Source organism: Eutrigla gurnardus (genome assembly GCF_963514095.1).
Source record: "Eutrigla gurnardus genome assembly, chromosome: 10".
Classification (NCBI taxonomy): domain Eukaryota; kingdom Metazoa; phylum Chordata; class Actinopteri; order Perciformes; family Triglidae; genus Eutrigla; species Eutrigla gurnardus.
Genome location: NC_139924.1, coordinates 22,349,455 through 22,374,973, shown reverse-complemented (window position 1 = coordinate 22,374,973; position 25,519 = coordinate 22,349,455). Strand labels below are relative to the sequence as shown.

At 42.3% G+C, this 25,519-nt stretch overlaps 3 protein-coding genes across 3 annotated transcripts in view; 2 read left to right on the top strand and 1 right to left on the bottom strand.

The window, feature by feature from the left end:
* Positions 1-4,437, top strand: part of lrrc75a (leucine rich repeat containing 75A) — a 31,812-nt gene extending 27,375 nt beyond the window's left edge. The window contains exons 4-5 of the mRNA XM_084019195.1: positions 477-750; positions 1,718-4,437. Of these exons, the coding sequence (XP_083875321.1) occupies positions 477-750; positions 1,718-2,314 (871 nt within the window). The 3' untranslated portion in view covers positions 2,315-4,437. The remainder of the gene's footprint in view (positions 1-476; positions 751-1,717) is intronic.
* A 7,214-nt stretch (positions 4,438-11,651) lies between these two features.
* On the bottom strand, positions 11,652-12,908 carry LOC311019621 (ceramide-1-phosphate transfer protein-like). The gene is made up of 2 exons (XM_084019194.1): positions 12,558-12,908; positions 11,652-12,478 (listed from the first exon to the last, which is right to left on the bottom strand). The coding sequence occupies exons 1-2, from the start codon at positions 12,683-12,685 to the stop codon at positions 11,956-11,958; spliced, it is 651 nt and encodes a 216-aa protein (XP_083875320.1). The 5' UTR covers positions 12,686-12,908; the 3' UTR covers positions 11,652-11,955.
* A 3,114-nt stretch (positions 12,909-16,022) lies between these two features.
* Positions 16,023-25,376, top strand: crk (v-crk avian sarcoma virus CT10 oncogene homolog). Its single transcript, XM_084018703.1, has 3 exons — positions 16,023-16,566; positions 17,268-17,854; positions 21,731-25,376. Exons 1-3 carry the CDS (start codon positions 16,347-16,349, stop codon positions 21,866-21,868), a joined length of 945 nt encoding a protein of 314 aa, XP_083874829.1. The 5' UTR covers positions 16,023-16,346; the 3' UTR covers positions 21,869-25,376.
* Positions 25,377-25,519: the final 143 nt, after the last annotated feature.

Sequence of the window (25,519 nt, the reverse complement as noted above, 5' to 3'; positions counted from 1 at the left end):
GTGCACAAGGACAGACAAGACAAGAGTAAACAATAAAGTGGACAACAGATAAAGACATTTACTAATACTAGAATGAATAAAAAAAGTCTACTATGTATATGTAAGAAAGTAGCAGCAACAACAGTCAGTAATGGCAGCAAAACGTTTCTGGATGATGTGAACAAACAAAAGAAAGTGAAGCGGTTTATGGTTTTGATGCATTCTCTCATTTTCTCTCTCTATTCTTCTCAGTGAATAAATCACAGCTGCATAAGAGGAAACGAAACCATGCCGTCATTTTGAAAAGTGGCAGGTTTGATGTGATGAGTGGAGATGACAAAAGATGTGATGTTATTGTATAGCATTATTTGCATTACAAAAATGAAATATTATGAAAGGTTTACACAATTGCACCAAAAGATAAAGCACAAACTAACAATCCTCGCTGCTGGCTGAATCACATCGGCTCTAATGTTGGCTCTTGTGTCCTCCTCCAGTTTGAAGGCGGTGCTGTTGGCCCCTCTGTCCAGCGGGGCCCTGGATCTGTCCGGGATCCCTTTGGTGGCTCGCGACATGGAGCGCCTCTGTGCGCACCTCCAGCGCCATGCGTCCATCGTGGTCAGCCTGGAGCTGGGCTTCACCGAGCTGACGGACGAGGCCTTCCTCCTGCTCCTGCCGACGCTGGCCGCCCTGCCACACCTGGAGACCCTGGCACTGAACGGAAACAGGCTCACCAGAACCGTTCTGAAGGAGCTGACTGATGCCCTGAAGGTGAGACACACATGTTGTAGTTGTTACATTACTATGATTCAGTGGGGCGCCTGTACAGGAGATCCCTTGCTTTTTGATGCAGAGAATGTTGTTGTTGAACTATAGGAGGTATACAGAACAGATGTGCAGTACAGAGTCGCTGCACAGGCTTCCATGCAGACATTCAGCAACATTAAGGGCTGTATTTGGAACGTGGAATCAGACGTGCTTCCAGTTTTGCTCCTGGGCCAGAGTGACTTTCAATTTGCTGAGAGAATTAGTTGATTTTTTTCGTTACTTAAAGACCATCTGAGCCGTCTTTGAAGCAGTGCCTAGCAGCCGTTAGCACAAGTGGCTGGAACCTCAGCTGTGCTCGCTCGTGACCGGCAGCAACACTGAGGGTTTTAGCTCCATTTATCATGGATGAAGGGACCTTGTCATTAATAATTTACTTAAAGCGTCTACCAAAAAACAGGGGGATGTCACGCTTCACATCATTGGGGTTCAGCACACGCACAGCAGTCTGGTGCAACCACAAAAGACACAAGAGGGCTGGGTTCAGGTTCCTTCTGTGTGGAGGTATAGATGGACTGGACCTGTCCAGGGTGTAACCCGCCTTCACCCCGACGTTTATGAACTGAAAACACAATGTGAAAGGGTTAAAGTTGGAAGCCATGACAAAAATAAATCAGAAGATGCTTTATTTTACACTAAATGTGGACCATAAACCTCTGAATCAAGAGAGAAATAAGGTAATTTTCTCATAGACTTCCAAACAATCAGAGAGGAGTCGCCCCCTGATGGCCGTTAGAAAGAATGCGAGTTTAAGGCACTTCTGCTGACGGTCTCATTTACTTATGTAGGTCATATGGAGGTATCAGTATTAAATTGTGTTTGTCTTCATAACCAGTTCTTTGAAGTAACTTTCACTTCAGATAAAATGAGAAAATGATGATGTTCTACATTATGTTGATATTTTCTACCCTAGGATCTCGGCACTTTCCCGAGTGTGACATGGATTGACCTGGGCAACAACGTGGACATCTTCTCTCTGCCGCAGCCCTTCCTGGTCAGCCTGAGGAAGCGCTGTCCCAAGCAGGGAAACCTGCCCACCATCCTGGAGTTCGGCGAGAGTCAGGCCAGCGACGCGCCTGAGAGACTGAGGGGGCTCGGCGAAGAGGAGGACCGGACTGAGAGCATGGGCGAGCTCCGGTCGGAGGTGGAGGAGGAGCTGGATGGAGAGATGGAGATAGAGGAGATGATGGAGGAGCTGCTGGACTTCGACAGGGAGGTGCGGGGCAAGGAGGACGAGGACGAGAGCATGTGGACGGTGGAGGAGCAGAGGAAAGGGGGGAGGCGGAGGGGGTGGAGTGGGGAGGAGGAGAAGCTGGGGAAGGAGGTGCGGGGGATGGAGCAGCGGCCGGGGAAGAGGGCCATCATGGCGGACGACGATGACGACACACACAGCCACTCCTCCCACCAGTCTGGCTCCAGCCAGTCACAACACTCCTCTGGAGCCGTCGAGCCAATGAGGGTGGAGGACGACGAGGACGAGGTGACGGACCAGTCAGATCACTTGACCTGATTGCTGCTCCTCTCTGCTTATGTTTCCCCTTCTGTGTCGAGTCCCGTGGAAGGAGGCAGGAGCAGACTCCTGCAGAGGACGACCGAGTGTGCTCAAAGTCAAACAGGCTGCCGCGTTAGGAGGATGTGATCCATATGAACATGGCACTGGATACTCCATCCACTGATCTGATTTGTGACCAGCCACCATCCGCAGGCGTTCAGAAAGTCGGCAGAGAACTGAACCCAGGTGACTCTTGGTGACTGTAACATGAGAAGACAATCCCCCCACAGGATGTCTGTTTTTATCCTAACTGTTTGATTTGAAAGTATGACTAGACTAAGGATGCTAATGCATAGAATAGATTGAGTAATTATATCACATATTGGCTTTTTACGTATAGAATGTTAACCTTTTATCAGGTCCTTTCCGTCCAGTAACCCTGGTGATACCTACATGTGCCTGTACCGTTATTGGTTAAGAGCGTGTGTTCAAAGATGAAAAAAAAGAGGAGAAAATATTTTTGGGGAAAAAAAACAGAGACACACACACACAAACTAAACTACACACACAAACTAAACAAATTTTTCTTTTTGACAAAAACTAGCATTGGAAATGCTTGAAATGTTTTCCTCCCACACGCATCAACGGCTAGACAGATGGATTGGAAAATAGACAGGAATCAAAAGTCGAGCCGCTTCATGGAAATCAGCCGCTTCTCAAGGAATGAACAGATGCACCGTGCTTCAGTGGAGGAGAAGTGCACTGGAGGTGAAATTAGTCAGCTGAAACCAAAAGAAATAAACAACTGATAAAAGAAAAGTTCACAGTAAAGGCTGTATAGAAAAAAACATGTGAAAAGTGTCCTCTTTGGATAGGACGAGGGGCTGTGAGTCTACAGCAGATAGATATGATAATGTTATGGCCATGTGTCCCAATGAAAAGTCCTGGGTATCATGTTGAAATATTTAGTAGCCTTTTCCTCATAATCCAGGTCATGTTTCACTCCACAGTACTGTGCACTAGTGTGCATCACATGCTTACAGGGCTGTGTTTATATATCGGCTGCAGCTATGATCACATTCACGTACGCCGTAACAACAAATTATAATCCTTATGCAGTATGTAGCTCTCACCCGCCCTGCGCTTTCCATCCCATGTGTTCCTTATAGTCCAATGGAAAGCTTTAAGAAACTAACTGTATTTTTTGATATATATATATATATATATATAGTAAATACACTATACCGCGTGTTTTTTAATGTGTGCAGGGGCAATTGTTTAGATTGAAAATGAGCTATTTAAAGGGGAATACCACTCAGATCAAGGATTCCTATATGTGAATTTTGTAGTTATATTTGTGTACACAAATAATGCTTAAAAGTTGGAAAATATGAACCAGACTCCTAATTTGTGATATCCTAAAAAGGCACTGAGTGGAACGGCTTTGATGAAATGAAAAGGAGGAGAATGTAACCACGCACTTGTCACATAGACGTTTTAGTGTGCAACTTTGAAATTGCAAGCTAGTATAACTCCAGCTCACGGCCTGCTGCGAATCCTGCAGCTTTGTGGATGTGCAATATTAAATTGATGAAGTACCCCTTCTACAGTGCAGTAGTTATTGCTGTCCATGTTCTCCTTTCATTTTGTCTTTCTGCTCGCTGTATTACCTCTGGAAGGATTTGCTTTTAGACTTTGTGGAGAGGCCATTGGGTGAACATGGCAAGAATCCAACATACTCCATAGAATTGGCAGATGTTTGTACTGTGCTTGATGACCAAAGTATGCAGAGCTCCTTTCTGTTTGAAAGATTTCATGGAAACCACAGTCTGGTAAGCAAGAAATAATCACTAGAAACTCAGATGAAATGTGTAAACTAGCTGATCGGATCGGTTCAGTATAAATTGATTTAATTGAATGTAAATCCTGACTTATAGGCAAGCCATGGTGACATTCAAATGAATGAATACCATTTACATTTAGCAGAGCCCATAAAAGCAAGGCGAGGAATCAGCTGAATAGCCAGTGTGTAGGATTTGGTGGCATCTAGTGGTGAAGTGGCAGATTGCAACAAACTGAAACTTCTCCCGTGTGCCAAGTGTGTGGGAGATCTTCTACGTGAGAACATGAATGACCCACTCGAGAGCCAGCGGACTCCGTGAAGAGGACCGGCTCCCGATGTGAATACCAGCTCACTCTCAGGTAATAAAAAGACAAGGATTGCCCGAATGGTGCACACTGGCCCTTTAAAGGTTATTCAATACATTTCAAATATGTATTATAGAATATATAACAATACTAATATTGATTTTTGCTGCCCTACTATTCCGTTTAAAGCCAACGTCGGTCTTAACCCACCACGTATTGTATCTGATCATCAGTGAAGAAGGGAATTGGTCGCTCTGTGTGGCTCATGCTCGCCATGCAGCAAACTCAGTCGTAACAACATACTAGCATGTGAAGATTCAGTGCACTTCATGCCGATCACAAAGAGAAACTTTCCCTTTAAGCTTCCTTCACAACGAGCTGTTGTTGCTGTTGCGTTGTCCCTGCAAAAACACCTCCGTTCAACGAGCCGTCGAAGCAGAAAGGCAGGTAGCAGGCAGGTCAGCTGTGTGCTTCGTCACACATGCAGTGAATGAGACGGTGGACGATCGTCCTTGAAAAAAACACATTGATTTTCAGCAGTGGAAGCCATTGTGTGGACGGACACCAATACAGAGCGAGTTCAGATTTCTATGGGAATGTTTGAATGCAATTCACTGCTAGTCAGCGTGGATCACTGGCTCTTGATGCAGGACAGCATCGGTGGTTGGACCTGATGCTCAGGGGTCAAGCTTTCTCAATACACGTGACCTCAACATCAAGAACTCTTGTAGAAGCGTAAGGACTTAATCCTCAGGTTTAGTGTGCTTTCCTGCCCGCTACTCTGTCAGGACTCCTGACTGCAGAGAGAGAGAGAAAGAGTTGGACGGTGGAGATCAGAACGTCACAAATCAAAGCAGAGAGATCGACTACATCTGTCTAGATGTGGGCTTTTAACTTGAAACCTTTCATCCCTCAGAGTCATCTACCTTTGATATGAAAGATTCAGGTTTGATTTTGATTGAAATTCGATTCCATGCAAGAATTAATGTGGGTTTCTTGATTCGTCTCAAAAGTAACAAGAATTTTAAAACAACAACTATTGGCCTATGTACAGAGGTCAGGCACATTGACTGAAGTCTCTATGCCTACAGGCAGAACGACCAGTCCTTTCATGTGTTACAATACAACATGATCTTGACCACTTCAGGGAAAAAAATAATAATTTTACCAGTAATAAAAGCAACATGTGGAGTGTCACTCTAACAAAATAGCTGTTATTCAATCTATAGCCTGTTAAGCATAATTCAGTGGTCACAGTCATGTCTTCACAATGAAAATGGTTGACAGACAGCCTCTAAGCCTATAAACCAGTCGCCGTCAAACTAACACGTCCACTGACATCCAGTCACACAGTGACAGATAACATCCCAACACGTGACAGTAAATAACAGTTTCAAACAACACTACTGCTTGTTAGCTAGGGAAAAGTTAGGTTTAGCAATTAAGGCGACTGTGTCTCCGCCATTTACATTATAACAGCCTCTCGCGTGAGACTGACAGTCACGGTGCAAGCTGTCCGACTGTGCTCTTAAAAGGAACCCTGACTATGAAGACTTGTAGGCCCTAATACGCCACAATTATTCTCTTGTACTAAAATATGTTGTTAGAACCACACAAAATGTTGCCATTGCTTTAAAAATATATAATATTTAGGACATATTTTGACCTATGTAGGACGCCATGTTTTCCACGCGCAATGCGCTCTGGGGGCGATGACGTAGAATGGTTGCACTCGGTAGAATAGTTGCACTCGGTAGAATAGCTAGTAGGCGAATTCGACTTGATGTAGAAGCGGCGCTACCTAACGTAGAAGCGGCGCTACCTAACGTGATGTATTGTGTCCGACTTAGCAGCCGACTGCAAAGACGTCACAGGGTCGCGACCATATCACGTGACCCAAAACATCGCAGGAACAAGTCTTTAAGAGCCGCTTCTTGCAGCGCTTGGCAGCGCGGTCTACGGTGGCTGCAACCGGCTTGTCCACACCTCCACTACAGCGGAATGGTTCTCATTGGTTAAAAGTCCAATGACGTGTGTTCAGGTCCACACTCGGCAGCCACCTTGTGGTGAAATGATTTAATGATTTGCCATCCCATGATTAACCATCCCGAACAAGCCTAATGAATGGGACGCGGGGAAACACCGCTGCCTGTGGACACGCACCTTCAGTCGGACACAATTCTAGCCATCATGCATCGCTTTCAACCCACAATACATCACGTTAGGTAGCGCGCTGCAGGCGGCTACATCAAGTCGAATTCGCCTATTGAAACGCAGCTCAAGTCGAATTCGCCTAGTGCAGGTGTGTCAAACTGATCCAACACACCTGACTCGACTTATTCACCTACCTGATTGGCCTTCACACCTTGATTGGTTGGATCAGGTGTGTTCTTGCTTGGTTGGAATGAAAACCTGCAGCCACAGCGGCCCTTTACTGGATCAGTTTGACACACCTGGCCTAGTGCAACCATTTGACGTCACTACCCAGAGTGCATTGCGACGTAAACAACAATGACAACCTACGAGTTAAACTATTTTTTACAAATTTTATAAAAACGAAGACATCAAGAAGGTTTTTTATATCACATTATTATCACTAATACTAACATTTATCTTTTAAGAACTACAAGTCTTCATAGCCGGGGTTCCTTTTAAGCAAAATTGTAGATAAATAAATAAAGCCTTACCGTGTCGTCATTCCCTCACAGGTCCCCCACTCGCGTCCGTTACGGTCCTAGCTGTGCTGGGTCAACTAAGGAAACAACAACGTTACTGTTAGTATACGTTGATACGACAAACAGTGTAGGCTAATGTTAACGTAAGATACACAAAGAAATGCGCGAAGTGGAAACGCATGCTAAATTAGGGGCTAACTTTAAAAAAAAAAAAAAAACGGGGCTAACTTCAGCAGCTAGCTAGCTAGAAAGTTTGGCCTCGCAAAAATCAGTCTTCGACAAAACATAAAAATGTGCCGTTATTATACTGATATAAGACTAATATAACGTTACTTTGAGGAGTAAAATGGCACTTTTACCTGGCTCACGAGGCAAGGTCCCGAAAACTTGCTAACAGCTAGGGCCCGATAACTTGCTAGCAGCTAGCTGCTGAAGTTTGCCCATCAGTCTGACAAAATATACAAATGTAGCGTTATCATACGTCCTATTATCGTCTTAAATTCCTGCACAGCCTAATATAACATTAGTTTGAGAAGTAAAATCACACTTTTACCTGGCTCAAGAGTCACGGTGAAGTCCAAGTGAAGACGCGGCGACAAAGCTGTTAACTCAGGTGTAGTGTTGAATCAGGCTCCTCAACACCCAATAAATGAACACCGAAATATTACACCGCCAAAGAGTTAACCTCAACACAAGCTGTAGTTAAATGCAGAGAATACACTCCCAAAATCTAACACTTTTTTGTTTAACTCCAGATTTTTTAACTCCAGAAATGTGCTCTCTATATGTGTGTGTGTGTGTGTGTGTGTGTATATATATATATATATATATATATATATATATATATATATCCATCCATAGCACAGGCCATGATCTTCTGCAATGTAAATCGGCTGATTTAACCGTTTCTTAGAACACACTTGATTAGGATTTAATGAAAACTATTCCTTCACTGTTCTGATCACACCTGGAGATCTGTTTCTGGATACACGATATGGATTATGTGTGATTATTGTATTAACTCCTGGTGTTTAATTGTTCTCGTTATCTCCATTTGTTTTGTTTTTTAAAGCAATAGCTCTCAACAGGCCGATAAGGGGCATTGTTCGACTCACGCATCAGATCATTTCTGAATCGTGGTGCTGAGGACGCAGTGGTCAGTGCATATCTGCTGCATTCCTGCTTGCTTGCATATTCTGGGCAACATTGTTGAACCTCCTCCTTACGTGGTGCTGCATGCCGTGGCTGCATGGCTCAATCCAATCCACCATAGAACCCTAAATGTTTCCATTTTATAGCTGATTTTAGTAGCCGACTACTTTGTATCTGTAACCTGTGTTGGATGTCAACTTGTCGGATGGATTGTCTTTCCTTAGAATGTGGTAATGCTGTACCCATTGCATCCACATCTGGTTCAGATCTGATGACAAAGCGGATCTCCAGATGTGGTCCGGCTGATCCAGTCTATTACATTTACATCTTTCATTAATGTGTTGTTTTTTGTATTTGTCAAGATAGGATCTCCAGGTACAGATTGCATGTGGATATCGGTTGTAAATTGGGTGTTGAATTCCAGTGAACCAACAGATATTTTTTAATCAGTAATGCATAATTCAAAGCAAAGTAGGATCAGAGCAGAAGTCTCATAAGAAGGCATGTCGTTCTGTTATGATACAAATTTTGACACACATAAGTATTTTCGCATTCCTGGAAAAATGTCTCCTGACAAGACATCAGTATGAGCACTTTAGTTTGGCTGATACTTGTGGAAGAAGTGTCGCTCGTGGTGAACTTTGACCTCCCTGTGGACATGACTGGGAACGCCGACAACGAGACTTACCTTCACCGGATCGGCCGCACAGGGCGCTTCGGCAAAAGAGGATTCGCGATCAATATGGTTGACAGCCTACGCAGCATGGATATTATCCAACAAATTGAAATGCATTTCTGTATGTTGCCGTTTCTTTCACTTTGATCATGCAAAACGGCGAATGCACGGATCCTAATGTGACTATTATCTCTCTCTTCCTCTTACAGTGAGGCAGATCAGAATGCTTGATCCTAGAAATCTTGAAGAAATGGAACTCCTGACCCGCTGAATGCTTTGCTCCGTGCACCATCAAATCCTCACGCAGTGAGACACGTGCTGCCTCAAATGTGAGACTTGAGTTCCTTTCCAGAGTTTATTGTTTGATTGATTGATTGTTTTGAATCGCGCTAATATTTATGCAAACTTTTTTCATGGCAGTATTCTGTGCCATTTTTCATTTGATGTGTCCAATTTTGATTGATCATTAAGTCAGCTTAAGCATGTAAATTATAAAATCACCCGCCGGCTGTTAAAACAGCATTTAAGGGTGTCTATGAGACTACAGTTGATTGTTTGCAGTGTTGCTCCTTTGTCTTAAATGAATTGTTGGCATTGGATTGTCTCATCTAAAATATCCTTGAGTGACTTGAAGCATTTTAAGGTTTAAATGCCTGTTCCAGCTTTTGTTGTAGCTGACTGTTAGTTTGACCATTACTTAATTTGATGTTCTATCACACTATGAAGCCTGTTGCTTGTTTTGTGTGAAAAAAGAATAAGTAATTATACCGTTGCATATCAAACTTGTACTTGCGGTTTAAATACACCGTACCAAGTAAAATCATTATATTGGGTGTATCCGAAACAATCTTTTCTTAAACATGATGATTCAAATATGTCTTTAGGGAATATACAATATGTTCTAAAGTTAAGCCTGTAGCCTCCGAATGCTCTGCTCTTTAGTGTGATTGATTAGTTTTTAACATTTTCCAGAGGGAGTTTGATGAGTCACATCGTGGTACGTTCACTCATCATCAAAAACAGCTTTTATCCTTCCAGAAATGATTTTGACTCCCTTTTCAGTATGAAAGAACTATAAAAGGAGTACTTGTTTGGAGCAGAGTGAAGTTTGTTAGCTGTTGGCCTTTTTCACAGTGATTTTGATTCAAAAGCACAGGTGTTACTCATGAGGTCAACGTCATTCACTAATTATATTATTTACACCTGATTTATGGATTTGTGTTCTACTATGAAAGCAGGGCAGTCGTTGCAGTATAAAAATATAGTGAAGAATTCAACACATTGACTGTACTTCTCTAACGGAGGACTATTCGGCATATAAGAACGTCAATCAAAAAATGTAAGATATGGAAACAAACTATAGCCATTTAGTTGTTGTTTGTCAAAAAAAGGTTACAAGTTAGATTCATTAGTTGGACAGTATTATTCTGAATTTGCTATCATCTAAAAACGGTTACAAAAATAAGATTTGTATACTAAGGTCCTCTCCAGACATGTTTTAAGACAAACATATTAATAAAACTCTGCTTTGAATCTTAATTGGAGTCCAATATGGACTTCACAACAACAACAACAAAAATCCCATTCAAAGCACAAACTTCTCCTAATGTGGCCTCCAAAGTCCTGAAAGAGATGAATGTCATCCTGTGAATAACATATATATATATTGTGCAAATCCTCTTCTCCCTAATTGACAAATTCTGAATCTCTGAATATGCACTTTTTGTTTCTCATTTCAAAAGCTGACAACTATTTTAAATGTCGTTCTGAGAGACGCACAGGACCGATCTGTTCAAAATGCCACACTGGGCCAAGGTCAGATCCATGTCCGTGAAGGTCCTGCGTGGCACGTCCATGGTCTCGATGCGAGCCCCTCTGTCTGTCTGCGGGGTCGAAGTGCTGCTGAAACCTCCTGCCACACGGGGCTCGGATAGCCAGGAGCCAACTGCCAGCTTCCCCGCTCATTGTTTGTCCCATGTCAGGGAGCTTAGGCCGGACCCCGTCCCTCTGGTCCACCTCGGAGCCACTGATCCGGGTCACATCCCTCACCCTGGCGACACGTGGCTCCCTGTGCCCTCGCCGCAGGGTCGCATCATTAGACAGGTTTAGCTCGGACATCGTCTTGTTCAGGCTCCTCTCGGGACTCGCCTCTGTCTGCCTCCTCACTATGGACGGAAGAACTTTGTACCGGTTCAAGGACTGCGGTGGGTCTTGCTGCAGAACCCCGTCCTGGATCAGCTGGCCGGCCTGCCACTAAATGGGCGAGTGGAAGCTGAGGTTTCTGTCTGGCCTGCTGCACTAGGCATAAAATAAATTGTCAGATCAAACATAAATACACAATCATCCACCAGGCAGGTAGGTTTTCATTATGCTACTCTGTTTATACATTCTGTTTGGATTAAAAGTAATATACAGTATATATATAATACACTACATTCTAGGAAAACAATACATCAATCACTTTAAATAACATTTATATGTGAAATGAAAACTGAGATCATGTGGGGATAAAAACTCTGAGTCCACTACTAAAAACCTTTGTTTCATAAGCAGCTTTATGTGTTTTTCCACATTATTCCACCATGTCTGTTTCATAATATTACGGTTGTTTGATATTTTATGTTCCAGATCAATTCAATACTGTTGGCACATAAAAAATTAGCACTTTTCCCTTTTTGGAATATACTTGTTTGTTTGTTTTTGAAAAAACAGCTTTTGGCAGTGATCAAAGACTTCTGGGCCCCACGGTTCCCCTTATCTACTTAAATTAATGAATACATCTACAAGCAGGAGTTGAATTAAAAATAGGTCCATTATAAAGAGTAAAGATAAACATGCAACATCATAATCAACAGTAGTTTTAGGTATAATAAAAACAGGTAATGTTGTAGGTACATATTATAGTCAGTGATGTGCTAAATTAACACTGTTCAGAGAACAAGTAGCAGCTCTTCATCTTTAATCGTGTAATGTATGAAGTGGCAAATAATAGCACTTCATTTTGCTCTCTATGGTAAGTCGAGCATGTTTTTTTGAGAGTAAAGTTCCTCTGTGATCTGGTACACCTCAGAGATTAGAGGTAGAGCTTCCCCCAGCTTGGCCACCACCTGCTCCGGGGGGCCGACGTTCATCACCTCAAAGAAAGCAGGACGCCCCGGGAGCATGCAGAACGCCATGCCCGCTGCCTTGCGGACCACCCAAGGGTGGTGCTGGGAAAGAGACTCATTGTAGGACTCCGAACACATGACAGAAGTCTTGCTGTCCTCACTGCTGGTGCGGAGGCGCTCCAGGAAGAGCTCCAGCCACCTCAACGCGCGGTGGAGCCTCAGGAGAGTACGACATCCGGACTCTGGGTGGCCGCCTCTCTTGGTCAGGTCCACTAGTTCGTTCTCCAGCTCATATTTGACCATCGACTGGAAAGTGACATACTGGGACCCGTTCTCACCATTCAGGTGAGTCACCAGGATGTGGATCTTGTTGACGGCATCCTTGGAAATGAAGCCAAACACACTCCCCAGGCTGTTCAGGAACCTGTTAAAGAGGTAAACAGTATGCTCACACCTGACACTGTATGTTACAGTTGATTGCACTATGTGTACAGTACACTTACTTTACGAGACCACGCCACCCAGCGACGTAGTGTTCAAGATACACCTCTTTGTTCTCCGATAAACACAGCTTGAAAGTGTCGAGCACCTCTTGTAAGCAGAATTTGTGGTCTTCTTCAGGACCAGCCATGGTTTTTCTATACGGAAGTGCTATCGACAAACGCAAATAGGCAACAAATTAATGCTGAAACGTGACCAACGGCTACAAACAACGTGGAGGTGGTAACGAAAGAAAGTCCGGAGTATTAAATAAAGAGACCGTAGACATTAAGTCCAAGAAAATTGAGGGAAAAACAAGGGAACGTAAGAGTTTCTTTTCATCTCAGTGGAGTGGCAGGTCATTCCTCTGCTATAATCCGCTGCCTTCTACTGCGCAGACTCGAGCCGGGAACGACCGGAAATTGGTGACAATGCCTTCAAAATAAAATAATTAACATCAGGGGATCGCGTACAAAAGCCTTTCTGCTAATGCATTTTAATTTTCAAATTTGACATTTCAAATTGAATTTTGGTACCTATTTGCTGGGGCATCTTTTGAAAATGAAATCTTAAATGTCCTTTTCTTTTTCATTTTAATTAAGCTACACAATGAGCAGTCTTGAAGAAGAAAATGAAAATGCAGTTTGGATTATTTATTACTCATTTTATTTATGAGTCAAAAAATGCAGCTATATTCTGAAAATGAAAAAGCATTTCTGTTAATCCATTTTAATTTGAATTATGGAACAGATTCGCTTCCATACTCCTTAGCCTTGACAACTGGTATAGGGGAAAAGGGGGTGAAACAATTTCAAAAGTAAATATACACATTTGAAAATAAGTCACTGTTGTAAATATAAATTCCATTAAACATAGAGTCAATGTTTTAAATAAAAATACCAAGGTCAAAAGATATATATATATCTATATATATACGTATATATATATATGTATATATATACGTATATATATATATGTATATATATACGTATATATATATACTTATATATCTATATATATATATACGTATATATCTATATATATATATATATATATGTTAGGACCCGGCTCGTGGAGAAAAGGGAACCAACATAAACCAGAATGTTTTTGGTAAAAAAATTACAAGGTATTTATTTGCAGGGTTTACAAAGAGAACGGAAAAAGGGCTGTTGGATGCTGCTTAACTCAAAGAAATGAATATAACTTAAAGAGGTCTCTCCAAAATCAGAGATAGCCAATAAACTACTTCAAAATCAATTCATCCATCTCATCAATAATCAAAATACAAATGAAGCAGCACCCTATAAACCTAGTGAGTCTAACATAATTAATCTACAGGTGTCTGGATGGTGTCAGTTAACCCCACTAAGATCCTTGCCCAATTTCCTTACCACAGTTACCACATTCACTACAGGGGAGCACAACACACGCGAGGCCAGTTGATCATAAAGGCCAAAATCACAACTGGTTGCATTCAACTTGGCCTCATAGAGCAGGAGGAGCTGTGACGATGCAGCATGTGTGTTACTCTGATAGATGTAAAAAGAAACATGGTAATGTGAATCTGTATCCTTGGGTCTTTTCACTCTCCGTGACTCTTTCTTCAATATATATTTCTACAGTATACCTCTGTGTTACTCTCTAGACGGGATCCTCTTCTGTCACTCTTTCCTTCCCCCACTTCATCGATATGACCCTCTGAAAACAATAATGCTCTGTGCATTACATGAAGTTGTAAATTTATGATCCCAATAAATTCTATGATGCAAAAACAAATCATGCATTTATTGTGTTTGAAGTAGAGTGTGTGTGTGTGTGTGTGTGTGTGTGTGTGTGTGTGTGTGTGTGTGTGTGTGTGTGTGTGTGTGTGTGTGTGTGTGTGTACATCTGCTGAGATCCACCACAATGCGAGTGTTACTAGAGAAGAAAGGGGTGTCCGATAAGTCTCATAGTGATTAATTGAGCAACACAGGCAAAGTGTGATGTAGGAGGAGGATCAACACCAGCCACAAACTGGCAACCTAAAGGTTCACAAAGCCAACATTAGTCATAACTTATAAATCCTTTATACAGGAAGTCATCTTACCATGTTGTCCTGCTGTTTTCATGTGTAATAATCCTCTCAGGTGATGCTTGAGATCCTGAAAGCTGGATCTTCATTGACATGCTAGCTGTTTGAGTTAAATATGTTATTACTGCAGTGGTTTGTTATGATAATAACATTTGTTATAATAATTTGTTATAATAATATCCTGTGGCTCCTCTGCTAGTGCCAAGCACATTTAAAACAACAATGCACAACAATTCTATCTAGCCACTCTCCTTAAAGGGCCAGTGTGGAACATAATAATAATAAATATATTGTATTTAGTATAATATATACAATCACCTGAAAATAACAGTTGTTATGTTTTGTTACCTTAAAATGAGATAATTTATATTTACATATGAAGCAGGCCTCCCTATGTTTCTGCTGTTGCCCAGAATTAAAATTCCATTGTTGGAACCACTATTTAAAATTACCTTTTAAAAACAGCGACCCTCCTTGCTCTATCGTTTGCCTACATGCTTGGCAGAGTCACAAGTTTATTTTGGTTGCAATCTGCAACCTCACTGATAGATGTCGCCAAATCCTACACACTGTACTACAATAATGATAATAATAAGCAATTAAGGATTTTTTTTAATGTCATGCATTAATCAAGAATTATATTTCCACTAAAAAAACACACTTTTCCTTTTTTTCTGTTGCAAGCATCGGCTTTGGCCCACTTGCCCTACTTGACCCACTAGACCTGTTGGGCCGAAATGTTGTTGATCAGTGAAATAGTGGCTTGGATTCTGTCTCTAACTTGACAAATGGATGTTTTTTTTCTTTTTAAGTTAATACAGTATCAGTTTGATTACGTGTTGAGGACAAAGGTTTAATGGTCTTGAAATGTATTATAGTGTTTGGCTGACATCTAGTGGCCAAGCTTACAAATTGCAACCAGGCCGCTATGTAACAGGTTAAATATGCTAGATATATTATTAATAAGAGCTTCTAAATGCGTTGGGAGCTGAACGTGAAGTGTGTGTGTGTCCAGTGCGTGTTTGCAGCACTAATGCTGATCTGGCGCAGTAAAGAGGCGAGCTTTAGGTTCCTCAACAAGCCACCAACACGAAGGACAGGGTTACCATGAACAGCTCAAGGTAACATGAACTGGAAGAGCCGTTTACTTCAAAATAAAAGCTGACAAATATGTCACTTAAAAAAAGTGAATTATACGCTGTAGTATTTGATAATGGGCGAAACAAAACGTATAAGACAAGTGACGTCAAATTATACAGTTAAATTTAAACTGTATTTAGTAATTATAAACTTTACGATGAGCAATGTAAGACTGTGCCGCCCGAAACGGAAGTCTTCTGTTAGCTCGTGAGCAACTTGACTCTGGCGCGTCTGTCTGCACATAATTACGACGTCACATCCGGTGAGTGAGGTCTTTTTTTGTTTCCCGTATCCGCCATTTCAGTTTTTTGAAGTTAGTTGTCATCGGTCGCTGGATTGTAGCTTGAATTCTGTCGCTTAAACGCATTATATGAGTACCGGGGCTCAATTCCGGTCGTAAACCAGACAAGAGACCCTTTTAGCTCGTGGTTGCGGGTCTACGTCGGCGAGTTGATGCCCTGACGGCCATCTGCGGATGTCGCCTGTTTACTAAACGTGCTCTAGGCGCTAAAGTTTTTGTATGAGTTGAAGGCTTCGCCTGTGGATAACGGGAGGGAGAGACGGGAAGGCCCGGTGAAGCCTCGGCTTTGGAGTGTTTATCATGGCCGGAAATTTTGACGCGGAGGACCGTGGCAGCTGGTACTGGGGTCGGTTGAGCAGGCAGGAGGCTGTGTCTCTGTTGCAGGGGCAGAGGCACGGCGTGTTTCTGGTCCGGGACTCCATCACCAGCCCCGGCGACTACGTGCTCTCGGTGTCGGAGAACTCCAAAGTCTCGCATTACATCATTAACAGCATCAGCAACAACCGACAGTCCGGTCCAGGTAAGGCAACGGAGTGGTTTGGCGGGGCTCGGTGTCATGGGGATGCTGATGTGACCATTCTTGCATGACTTGCACCAAAGGAGATGCGCAATAGTGCCTTTTCCCAACCTCCAGTGTGGAGACCACGACAGGCCAGCCTCGTTGAAACGTGTCAATGTAATGTTGGCGTTGTGTGCGTGAATATGCAAACACATCTCTGGTGGTTTCAGACCCTGTACGACCACTCAGACAGTCAACCCACTACACGTTATGCAACACATTGGTTCAGTAAAATCATACAGACTGGTGCACTTTTCTCTCACTAGTGGGAGTTTTCAAAGAGCAGTGAGTTCTGGTGCACCTTTTAAAATGAGCCTAACATACCAACTGACCCTAATAAAACGTTTCAATAGACTTTGACCAGATGTTGCCCCCCCCCCCCTCTCCTGCCTTTTCTGGGATTTTCCTGTGTGGGCATTGCAGAAAAAAATATGTTTTATTTCCTTGTGCCCTTTTCTTAAACACAGAAATATAATTTGAAGGAACAAAAACATGCAAAATAAGGAAACAAATCCTTCCTGGTCATTCTGGAAAACACCACCATCATGCATGGTTACATAAATAGATATTCTTCAGATCTGCCAGAATTGAACATGGTAGTATAATAGTATAATGGATAAGAAATTATATCATTTTGTCTTTCACTCCCTTGTTTTCATCAGGTTTGGCCCATCCGAGGTTCCGTATCGGTGACCAGGAGTTTGACGCCCTCCCTGCTTTGCTAGAGTTCTATAAAATCCACTACTTGGACACCACCACCTTAATAGAACCCATCAACAAGTCCAAACACACCTCCTTCATCAGCGTGGGCCCCGGGGGACCCCCGCCACGCCTGGAAGACGAGTATGTCCGAGCACTTTTCGATTTCCCTGGGAACGATGAGGAGGATCTCCCGTTTAGGAAGGGCGATATTCTTCGAGTTCTGGAGAAGCCGGAGGAGCAGTGGTGGAATGCCCAGAACTCTGAAGGCCGGGCGGGGATGATCCCGGTGCCGTATGTGGAGAAGTACCGACCAGCGTCTCCGAGTTCGCTGGCGGGGCCCGGTGTACCTGGGGGTCCGCCGGGAGGAATGGGGATGCAAGGGAACTCTGACAGCTCTGCAGCCCAGTCTGGTGCTCCACTGCTGGGAGACCCTAGCCAGTATGCCCAGCCCACCCCCCTCCCAAATCTCCAGAATGGACCTGTCTTTGCCAGGGCCATACAGAAGAGGGTGCCCAATGCCTACGACAAGACCGCCCTGGCTTTAGAGGTAAATGTGGACGTGTGTGTGGTGTTTTTTCTGGACTCCATGTATCCTCTTAATGTGCTGGAGGAAAGGAGACGGTTAGTGAAGAAGAAGCATGTAGGACGAAAGCTTTTAAGCGTATCAAGACTGAGCTCAACCTCTTCTTTCCCATTCTGCCGATGATTATTTCGCCCTCAGTGTTTGTTAAACAGTGCGTAGAGGAGGTCAAGGTCAGAGAGTGCTCATCCAGCTCCCCGTGTAGTTTTCTAGATAATCTGGTCATTTAATATCTCTTCTGCAGAGGTCAGTCCGGTGACATTACAGGTAGATCCGCATAAAGGCGTCCCACAATGTTTACTAACTCACTGGCTTCATCTTTCTGGAGTAGAAAGAAAGATGATTTTAACCCAATAGGGGACCCCGATATGAAAAGTGTCATTAAGCTCCCCTTCCATGCTCACCGTAGCTGGGCTGTTAAACTGTCCGGAAGCCAGAGCGGGGCTCCCACGGAGCAGGTCGTTGGGGGAAGGAAATAGTTTGTGTTTGGGAACAGGACCATTTCCTCTGGTCTCTGTGAAGCCAGGAGTCAAGCTGAGCCAGAATTGGGACTAAAAAGTGGAAGACTAGTCAGAGTGTGCTCTTGTCTCTCCAGCCCTGCTTGATGGCAATGCCAAAGATACCAATACAGAACCTTCCTTGGACTCCTCAAACTTTTACCCCTTTGTTTATTTATTTATTTTGTTTTTCCAGTTCATTTGTCAGCTTGAAAAAAGTTTTTACGTTTGCTCAGTTACATAAATGTAGATCCAGTTTGAGTTAGTCTCTGGCATTCCCACCTGTGGTAGACCCCGTCTGGCTTTGACCTGTGTGAAGCTGCTTGTTTGCTCCACTCTAGGTGGCTCGTAGTGACTCAGCAAGGAAGCACTAATGGTTAATAATTAGCTCACATTTCCTTGTCCTTGTGGACTTCATAAAACCCTCCACAGCTTCAGTCAATGAAATGAACTTAAAGGTATGTATTAGTTAAATTATATTGTGTATATAATAATATATAATTATAGTAACAGCTACGTCTGTGTGTTAATTACACTCCCAAGGCCTGATTGCCGGATGGATCCCTGTTGCAGATGATTGTGTATTAATGCTGTTACTTGTTTTGTGACTCGAAAGCAATTCAGCATCGTAGAGTTGTGGAAGTAGTTACATGCTATTATATTCACAGTCTTAATATAGCTCGCTCTAGCAAACAACTATTTTGGCTGGCTAGCTAGCTAACCACCTCCACTCTGCACTGTGCTCATACAGCGGTTACCCCAGATCACGTCGCCCCGACCCACAGCGTAGCTGTGATCCTCCAGTGATCCTCCGGTGATCCTGTTGGTTCTGTCAGCACTGTTGCCATTGTTTGCACTGTTCGTGTTGTTAGGATCGTTAGCTGCTAGCCGCCGGCTCAGCCATCGCCATGTTGAGAGCTGTGTGAAGGCAATCCGTCAATCATAGATATTCAATGAACTTCGAATTTTACACCTTTAAACTCTAATTTATCTGTGCATATTTGCTAAAAATGCATTGGACTTCATAACACCTGCAATTTGAATGAATCCACTGTGATGTCCACAGTAGGGATACTTGTGCAAATGAAAGATTATTTTCTTGATCCAGAATTCATTGCATGTTTTTTGTCACTTTAATTCTAAAACAAATTATCCATCGCATGTTTCTACAGCCTAAGGGGAAGTCTTCACGCCGCAGTTTTTATCCAACCAATAGGCCGAAGATGTTTTTAATGTGTAATCATATTTACCAGAGAACGGATGAATCCTCATTTAAGAAGCTGGAACTGTTTGGCATTTCACCTGAACAATTAATTGGTTACCAAAACAGTTGCCATTTAATTTATTATTTATAGACTTAGCATAAACCCGGAGGCTCAGACCTTTCTGTTTTTGTATAAACTGCATCACGGAGGTGTTGTTTCAGCTGTGTGGTCATTTTGAGGCCATGTCTTTGCTGTGGGGCTTAACTGAATGGCACCAAATTGGTTTCTTGATACTTTTTAGTATGCAGACACATCAGAACCTCTATTTAATGAACCCTAGAGATGTCCTGAGTTGATCCTATGGCCTTTTGAATGCATTGCAATGCATTCAAAAATGCATAAGGCATTTATAAAGCCTCATGCATTACAAATCATACAAATTCTGCTCTGTTATAACTGTGATTGTTAACACTGACATTGTTGTGAATGAGTGACCCACAAACCGCAGCCAGCAATTTAAATAAATGATATCAACACACTTCAGCAAGGCGTGCAAGCAGAGCAGCTCTGGACCGGTACTGTTGTATTTTTCTAAGTCATGTTTGAAGCAAAGATGCTAAATACTCCCTGAAATTAGTTGTTGGATAGCTGGACATCAAAATGAAAAGGACTTGGCACAACTCTTCTCCAGTGCGACAATGCTTTATTCAAACGTGTCATTCTGTTGTTTTGCCTTCTGGGTGTTGTCTGAGGTTGTTTCCGCTTTCCTTACATACAGCCCATTCATTAGTCCTGTGATTTATGGATCACCATACGTAGGAAGTATACAAAACAATATTGTAATCATCCTTTCCAAATACCATAATTAATCCTTGTGAAGTGTTACATCCAACTTTTTAAGAATACTCTTAATCAGTCTTAACCACTGAATGGCTCAAACTTTTATCCTGTAACAAAATCACCAATTTTTTAACAAAAAATGCTGTTCCTTGATTAGAAATATAATTTAATGGTAGGTCAAAACCAGTTATTTGAAGATATTTTTCACTATTTTCATAAATTTACAAGAACAGATCATCTAAAAGACTGCAGATTAGCCCATTATGATAGAAATTGTTTTTTTTTAATACAAAAAGATGTAGACTTTACGATGTTTTAACATGCGTACCGGGATAAAACCATAAATAGATGATGCACAAAATCTGTTGTGAATAAGATTTTGTGCATCATGATTGAAGATTGCATTTTTGATCACGCTTTACCTCTCACGTCAATGCGATCAACAAACAGTGCGTATAAGGATTTTTTTTTTTTAATTTTTATAGTACTCAGCACTTTTAATTTATCACTTATTTAATTGACACAGAATAGAACTTTGTATAGAGTATTTATTTATTAAATTACCAGCAAACATGCTATATCTTCATATATATGATACCCAGCCCTACTTTAACAGTCGAACATACCTAAATTGCTTCTCTAATTCTATTTTATATGTGCACTGTGCAGTTGCATTAGGTGGGGGGGAAATAAAACCCACAATAGTGTGTGCTGTGAGCGTGCCCACACATCGTTCACCCCTGACTATTCAGCCGTCAGCCACATCGACTTGAACTTTGGAACCGTCCGTTGGCTCTTGTTTGCTCAGGTTCAGTGACACAGCAACGGCCACTCCTCTGCCTGTCCAGGTCGACTGTAATCATACATCCCAGCAGTAACATTTACATTGTCGGGGGTTACTTTTCATTCAATTATCGATTAAATCCATTCATCATTGAGTCTGTATGCATTTTTCTCTATTTTGTGACATTCTACAGACATCATTAATCATGACCAACAGTGCTAAACGGAAGCATTTTCAATTTGCTTTGATATTAGACAGACGGACAAAGTAAATCTCCATATCTGGGGAACTAGAAGCGGACTGTAGGACAATAAATGTATTATCTGTTGATCCAATATTTGTTTCATCTCTCTCTGTCTCTCTCTGTCTGTCTCTCTCTCAGCAATAGATTTGAGAGGATTATCCATGTTTTTTTTTTAATGTGTTTAAGGATGATTAATCGTTTAGTTTTGTCTGTGACACATTGACTCTTTGCCGCTGAACTCTCACGCCGTTTCTCTCTCCCCTCCCTCCCCAGGTGGGCGATATGGTGAAGGTGACCAAAATAAACGTGAACGGCCAGTGGGAGGGTGAATGTAAAGGCAAACGTGGCCACTTTCCCTTCACACACGTCAAACTGCTGGACCAGCACAACGCCGAGGATGAACTCAGCTGAGAGCGGACAGTCAGGCCGTAACCTGGACACTAGTATTAGACCCTTCCTCACCCCTCCCTACCTCTTATTCCACACGCTCACCTGCTCCCCCTCCCTCACGTCTGCTCCACGTTTTACCTGCACCAAGTACAGTTTCAGAGAATCACTGAGAGCAAAACCAACAGACCCTCGTCGGACCCTTGTAACACACACACACACCCTCCATTCCTAGCCCTCTGAATAATCATGCCCGCTGTTCTCCACCACCTGCTCTGACCGACTGACTGATGTACTTTACAGTGGAACTGGAAACTGAATCTCCTGTTCCTTGAACCACACCCTTTAGATCCTTCCCTCGTCACGCCAAGGCCACGTTATCAACACTCGCTCCTCAGGAGACGCCTCCTCGCCGCACAGTTCAACAACTTCCTCTTCCTGTGTTGGAGCCAGGAGATAACAGCTCAGTGCTGTGTCATTTTTCATCCTCGTTCTCATCCGTCACCATGGTTACAGCGCTGTAGGATCACTCATGCTGCATTCATTGTCAGATGGGAAAACAGTAACAAGTTGAAGGAGAACAACACTGTTTGTGTTCTGTCTTGTTTGCCAATGTTTCGGTGCCATTGTTGATTTTGTTTTTTTTCATTTTTGTTTTTACAAAAAAATGAAAGCAATAGTTTGACATTTAAAGAAATATGCTTCTTCATTTTCTGGCCAGGAGTTGGATAAGAGGATTGATACTACTCTATGTCTGTACAGTAGATATGACGCTAGCGACAGCAACCGATTAGTGTAGCTTAACATAAAGACTGGAAGCAGGTGGGAAACCACTAGCCTAGCTCTGGGCTAATATAACAGAATCCACTTACAAGGACCTCCTAAAACTCACAAACTAAAAGGTTCTATTATGTTTGGTTAATCCCTAGAAGAAGCACAAAAGATCTTAAAAAGACAGTTATTTTCTGTGGCGTTAATGTGCTGGACTATTTCTACGCTGCCACCAGTTGCCAGGCAACCAGCACCCAGCCAATAAATAATCCTGCACATAATGCTCATCTTTAAATTAGCTGTTACTCAAATAAAAATTTACATGATTATTTTCAGACTTTATGCTAAGCTAAGATAATATGATAAGATTTCTGAGAATCACATTGCTCTTCTTCTGTAACTCGGTAAGAAAGTGAATATGAAGCATATCTTCCAACTCTTCTTTTAATCCTGGTCTACTTGTTTCACACTGATAGTGCATGTGTGTAGTGAGTGATGACTTTGAGCACTAACTTGCAATGACAGCCACACAAATGACTGTTATTCTTTCAAATATAGCTATATATGTTTTATAGCTCTCTCCTTAGTGTCGATGTCTTCATTCAGGAAATTAAAGACTACAAATTAATTCTAAACGCTCAACATCTGCATCTGAACGATGTCCTCTGGTGGTTTTTACCACAATAGGTTAAAGGTGCGTTGTGGTTTAAAAGTTTGCATTTACAATTGATCTTATTGGACATGAATGCACCATTGTTTTAGGGTAACCCGAGACAGTGAGCGACAGTGACGCTCAAATGCAGCTGCAGCATTTTATCACTGCAAAGTTTTAAACGGGCACAGAAAGACATGAAAGTCTACCAGAGGTGTGCGGTTCTCCTCAAGGAGCAGACCAAGGACCAGTTCAGCATCCGCCCCCACCCTGCAAACCAAATATCACACAGAGAAAACTAAACTGAGCGGAGACCAGCGGCTTCAAGTAGTCCTAGAGAGTAGTAGAGCAGGCCCCCGGCAGTGACACTGAGAAACGTCAAGACTGTTGAGGTGGAGATGAAGGACAACACTACATTCAACCTCTCCACACCTTCCACCTTGGCTCACCTCAGCCCCATCCACCCATCACCTCCAACCAAGTACCATCGAGTAGTCTTTTGTAAGGAAAACAAAGAACATATTGTTATGAAATGATGTACTATGTGATTATCATTACATGCTAAAGTATTGTTTTTTTTCTGTTATCTTTGTAGTTTTTTGTTTTGTTTTTTTGTCCCGGAGGAATGTTTTCGGTGTACACTTTGTACTGCTGCACGTTGGGAGGGAGCGATGGGTCGTTGGTGCAAAATGGATAAACTGACTCGAAGGTGCACTCACTAGTCCACAGGTGTTCACATTCTGCACCTGAGGTACATGAATGAAGTTGAACGGAGTAAATGTAGGCTGTCCACTATGTTAGATAGTACTGTCTTCTCATGTGAGCTCGTTGAGGATACCAGAGATAGAGAAGCCCACTGCTCTGTGTGCGAATGTTTCAGAGAAAAAGAGAAATTTGTATTATTTGGTACCTGCCCTTTTGTTTTTAACCTTTTTAATAATCTCGTTGCCACCTTGCACCATGTTGTTCTTTTAATCCTCAGGCTTATCGGCCCGCGTTTCTTTTGTGCTTCCTCTCTCAATCTTCCGCCACTGTTTTATTTAAAGCCTTGTCCATTCATGATGATGCACAAGCAGTGTTTTACCTCCGCCATGTTTGTGTTGCCAAGAAAACAGGCAAATGATGTTGTAGTCAAAGATTGCTTCTTCTTTTTTCTTTTTTTTTCCTTCCCAAGAGGTTGTTTTCTGTTGAGATTGAATCAATCTATTTGTTGACACCTGACAATCATCCCCCTCATGTATCATAATGCAGACTGGTTTGGATCAAAGCAGGCTGGGTGTGCACCAGTTGAGACCTTTGCCAGAGTGGGGTCACGTTGAATTTGAGCCGTGAGAACTCGGCGTCTCTCCCAAGCAAGCGGTTCCTCTTGTCATGGTGTTTTATTTCTGGCCAGCACACCATGTCACCTTTAGGTGGCACTATAACAGCATTCAGAGAGATGGGGTCCTCCTCAAATGACATTCTGCCAGTGTTTATGAGATTAAAGGAGATGAAATTTGATTTTTAACAGAATGCACTTACCGCTTTTACACTGAGTTTGCATTATATGCCCTTTTTTTTTTTTTAGGATTTTTAATTCTCCTCGATTGCTCCCACACGTTATTTTCCATGATCTTATAGCTTTGCCTGGCGAGCTCTGTCCTGCGTTCACGTTTCATTTTCAAGTTGGCCATCTTCCAAACCGATGTAATAATATTTAATATTCTAAAATATGTGGTTGACTTCTTGGAAAAATCTGACCAGGGAAAATAACGTTTGTGTACTGCCAGCTTTTGACTCGGTCCATTTTTGTGTCGTTATGATCAAATCAAACCTCTTCTCACACGGCACGTGGCAGGTGCTTAGCTACATAAATCATTACCGTATAAATTGCATTGCCAACGAAACCACCAAGAAGTATTTTTTTAGTAGCCCTGCATGAAGTCATTCGTTTCCTTTCAGAAAAAAGGAAGGGGTGGCAAAATGCCAGTGGAAATTGTGTTAATATCAAAATGTGCCATTTTATTATAACACTATATTCTTTCAAGACAATTGAAATTACCTTTTTATTTTCTGTAGCATGTAATGTGTTAATATACTAGTAAATAAAGTCAAACCCATGACAAATGATTTGTTTTATGTATATATCATATACACCACTATCAGCCTAACAAAGGTTTAACGTGCACTGTTTTAACGGTACAATTCATGACCAAAAACCTGTTTTCATTCACGCTGCACGTGGCAGTTGCCTAGCTACAGAAATCATTGCC

Coding starts and splice junctions, on each gene's coding strand:
- crk (XM_084018703.1), top strand. CDS start 16,347: ATGGCCGGAAATTTTGACGCGGAGGACCGTGGCAGCTGGTACTGGGGT. Junction 16,567..17,267: donor CAACCGACAGTCCGGTCCAG/GTAAGGCAACGG, acceptor TGTTTTCATCAG/GTTTGGCCCATCCGAGGTTC. Junction 17,855..21,730: donor AGACCGCCCTGGCTTTAGAG/GTAAATGTGGAC, acceptor CTCCCTCCCCAG/GTGGGCGATATGGTGAAGGT.
- LOC311019621 (XM_084019194.1), bottom strand. CDS start 12,685: ATGGCTGGTCCTGAAGAAGACCACAAATTCTGCTTACAAGAGGTGCTC. Junction 12,479..12,557: donor GGGTGGCGTGGTCTCGTAAA/GTAAGTGTACTG, acceptor CCTCTTTAACAG/GTTCCTGAACAGCCTGGGGA.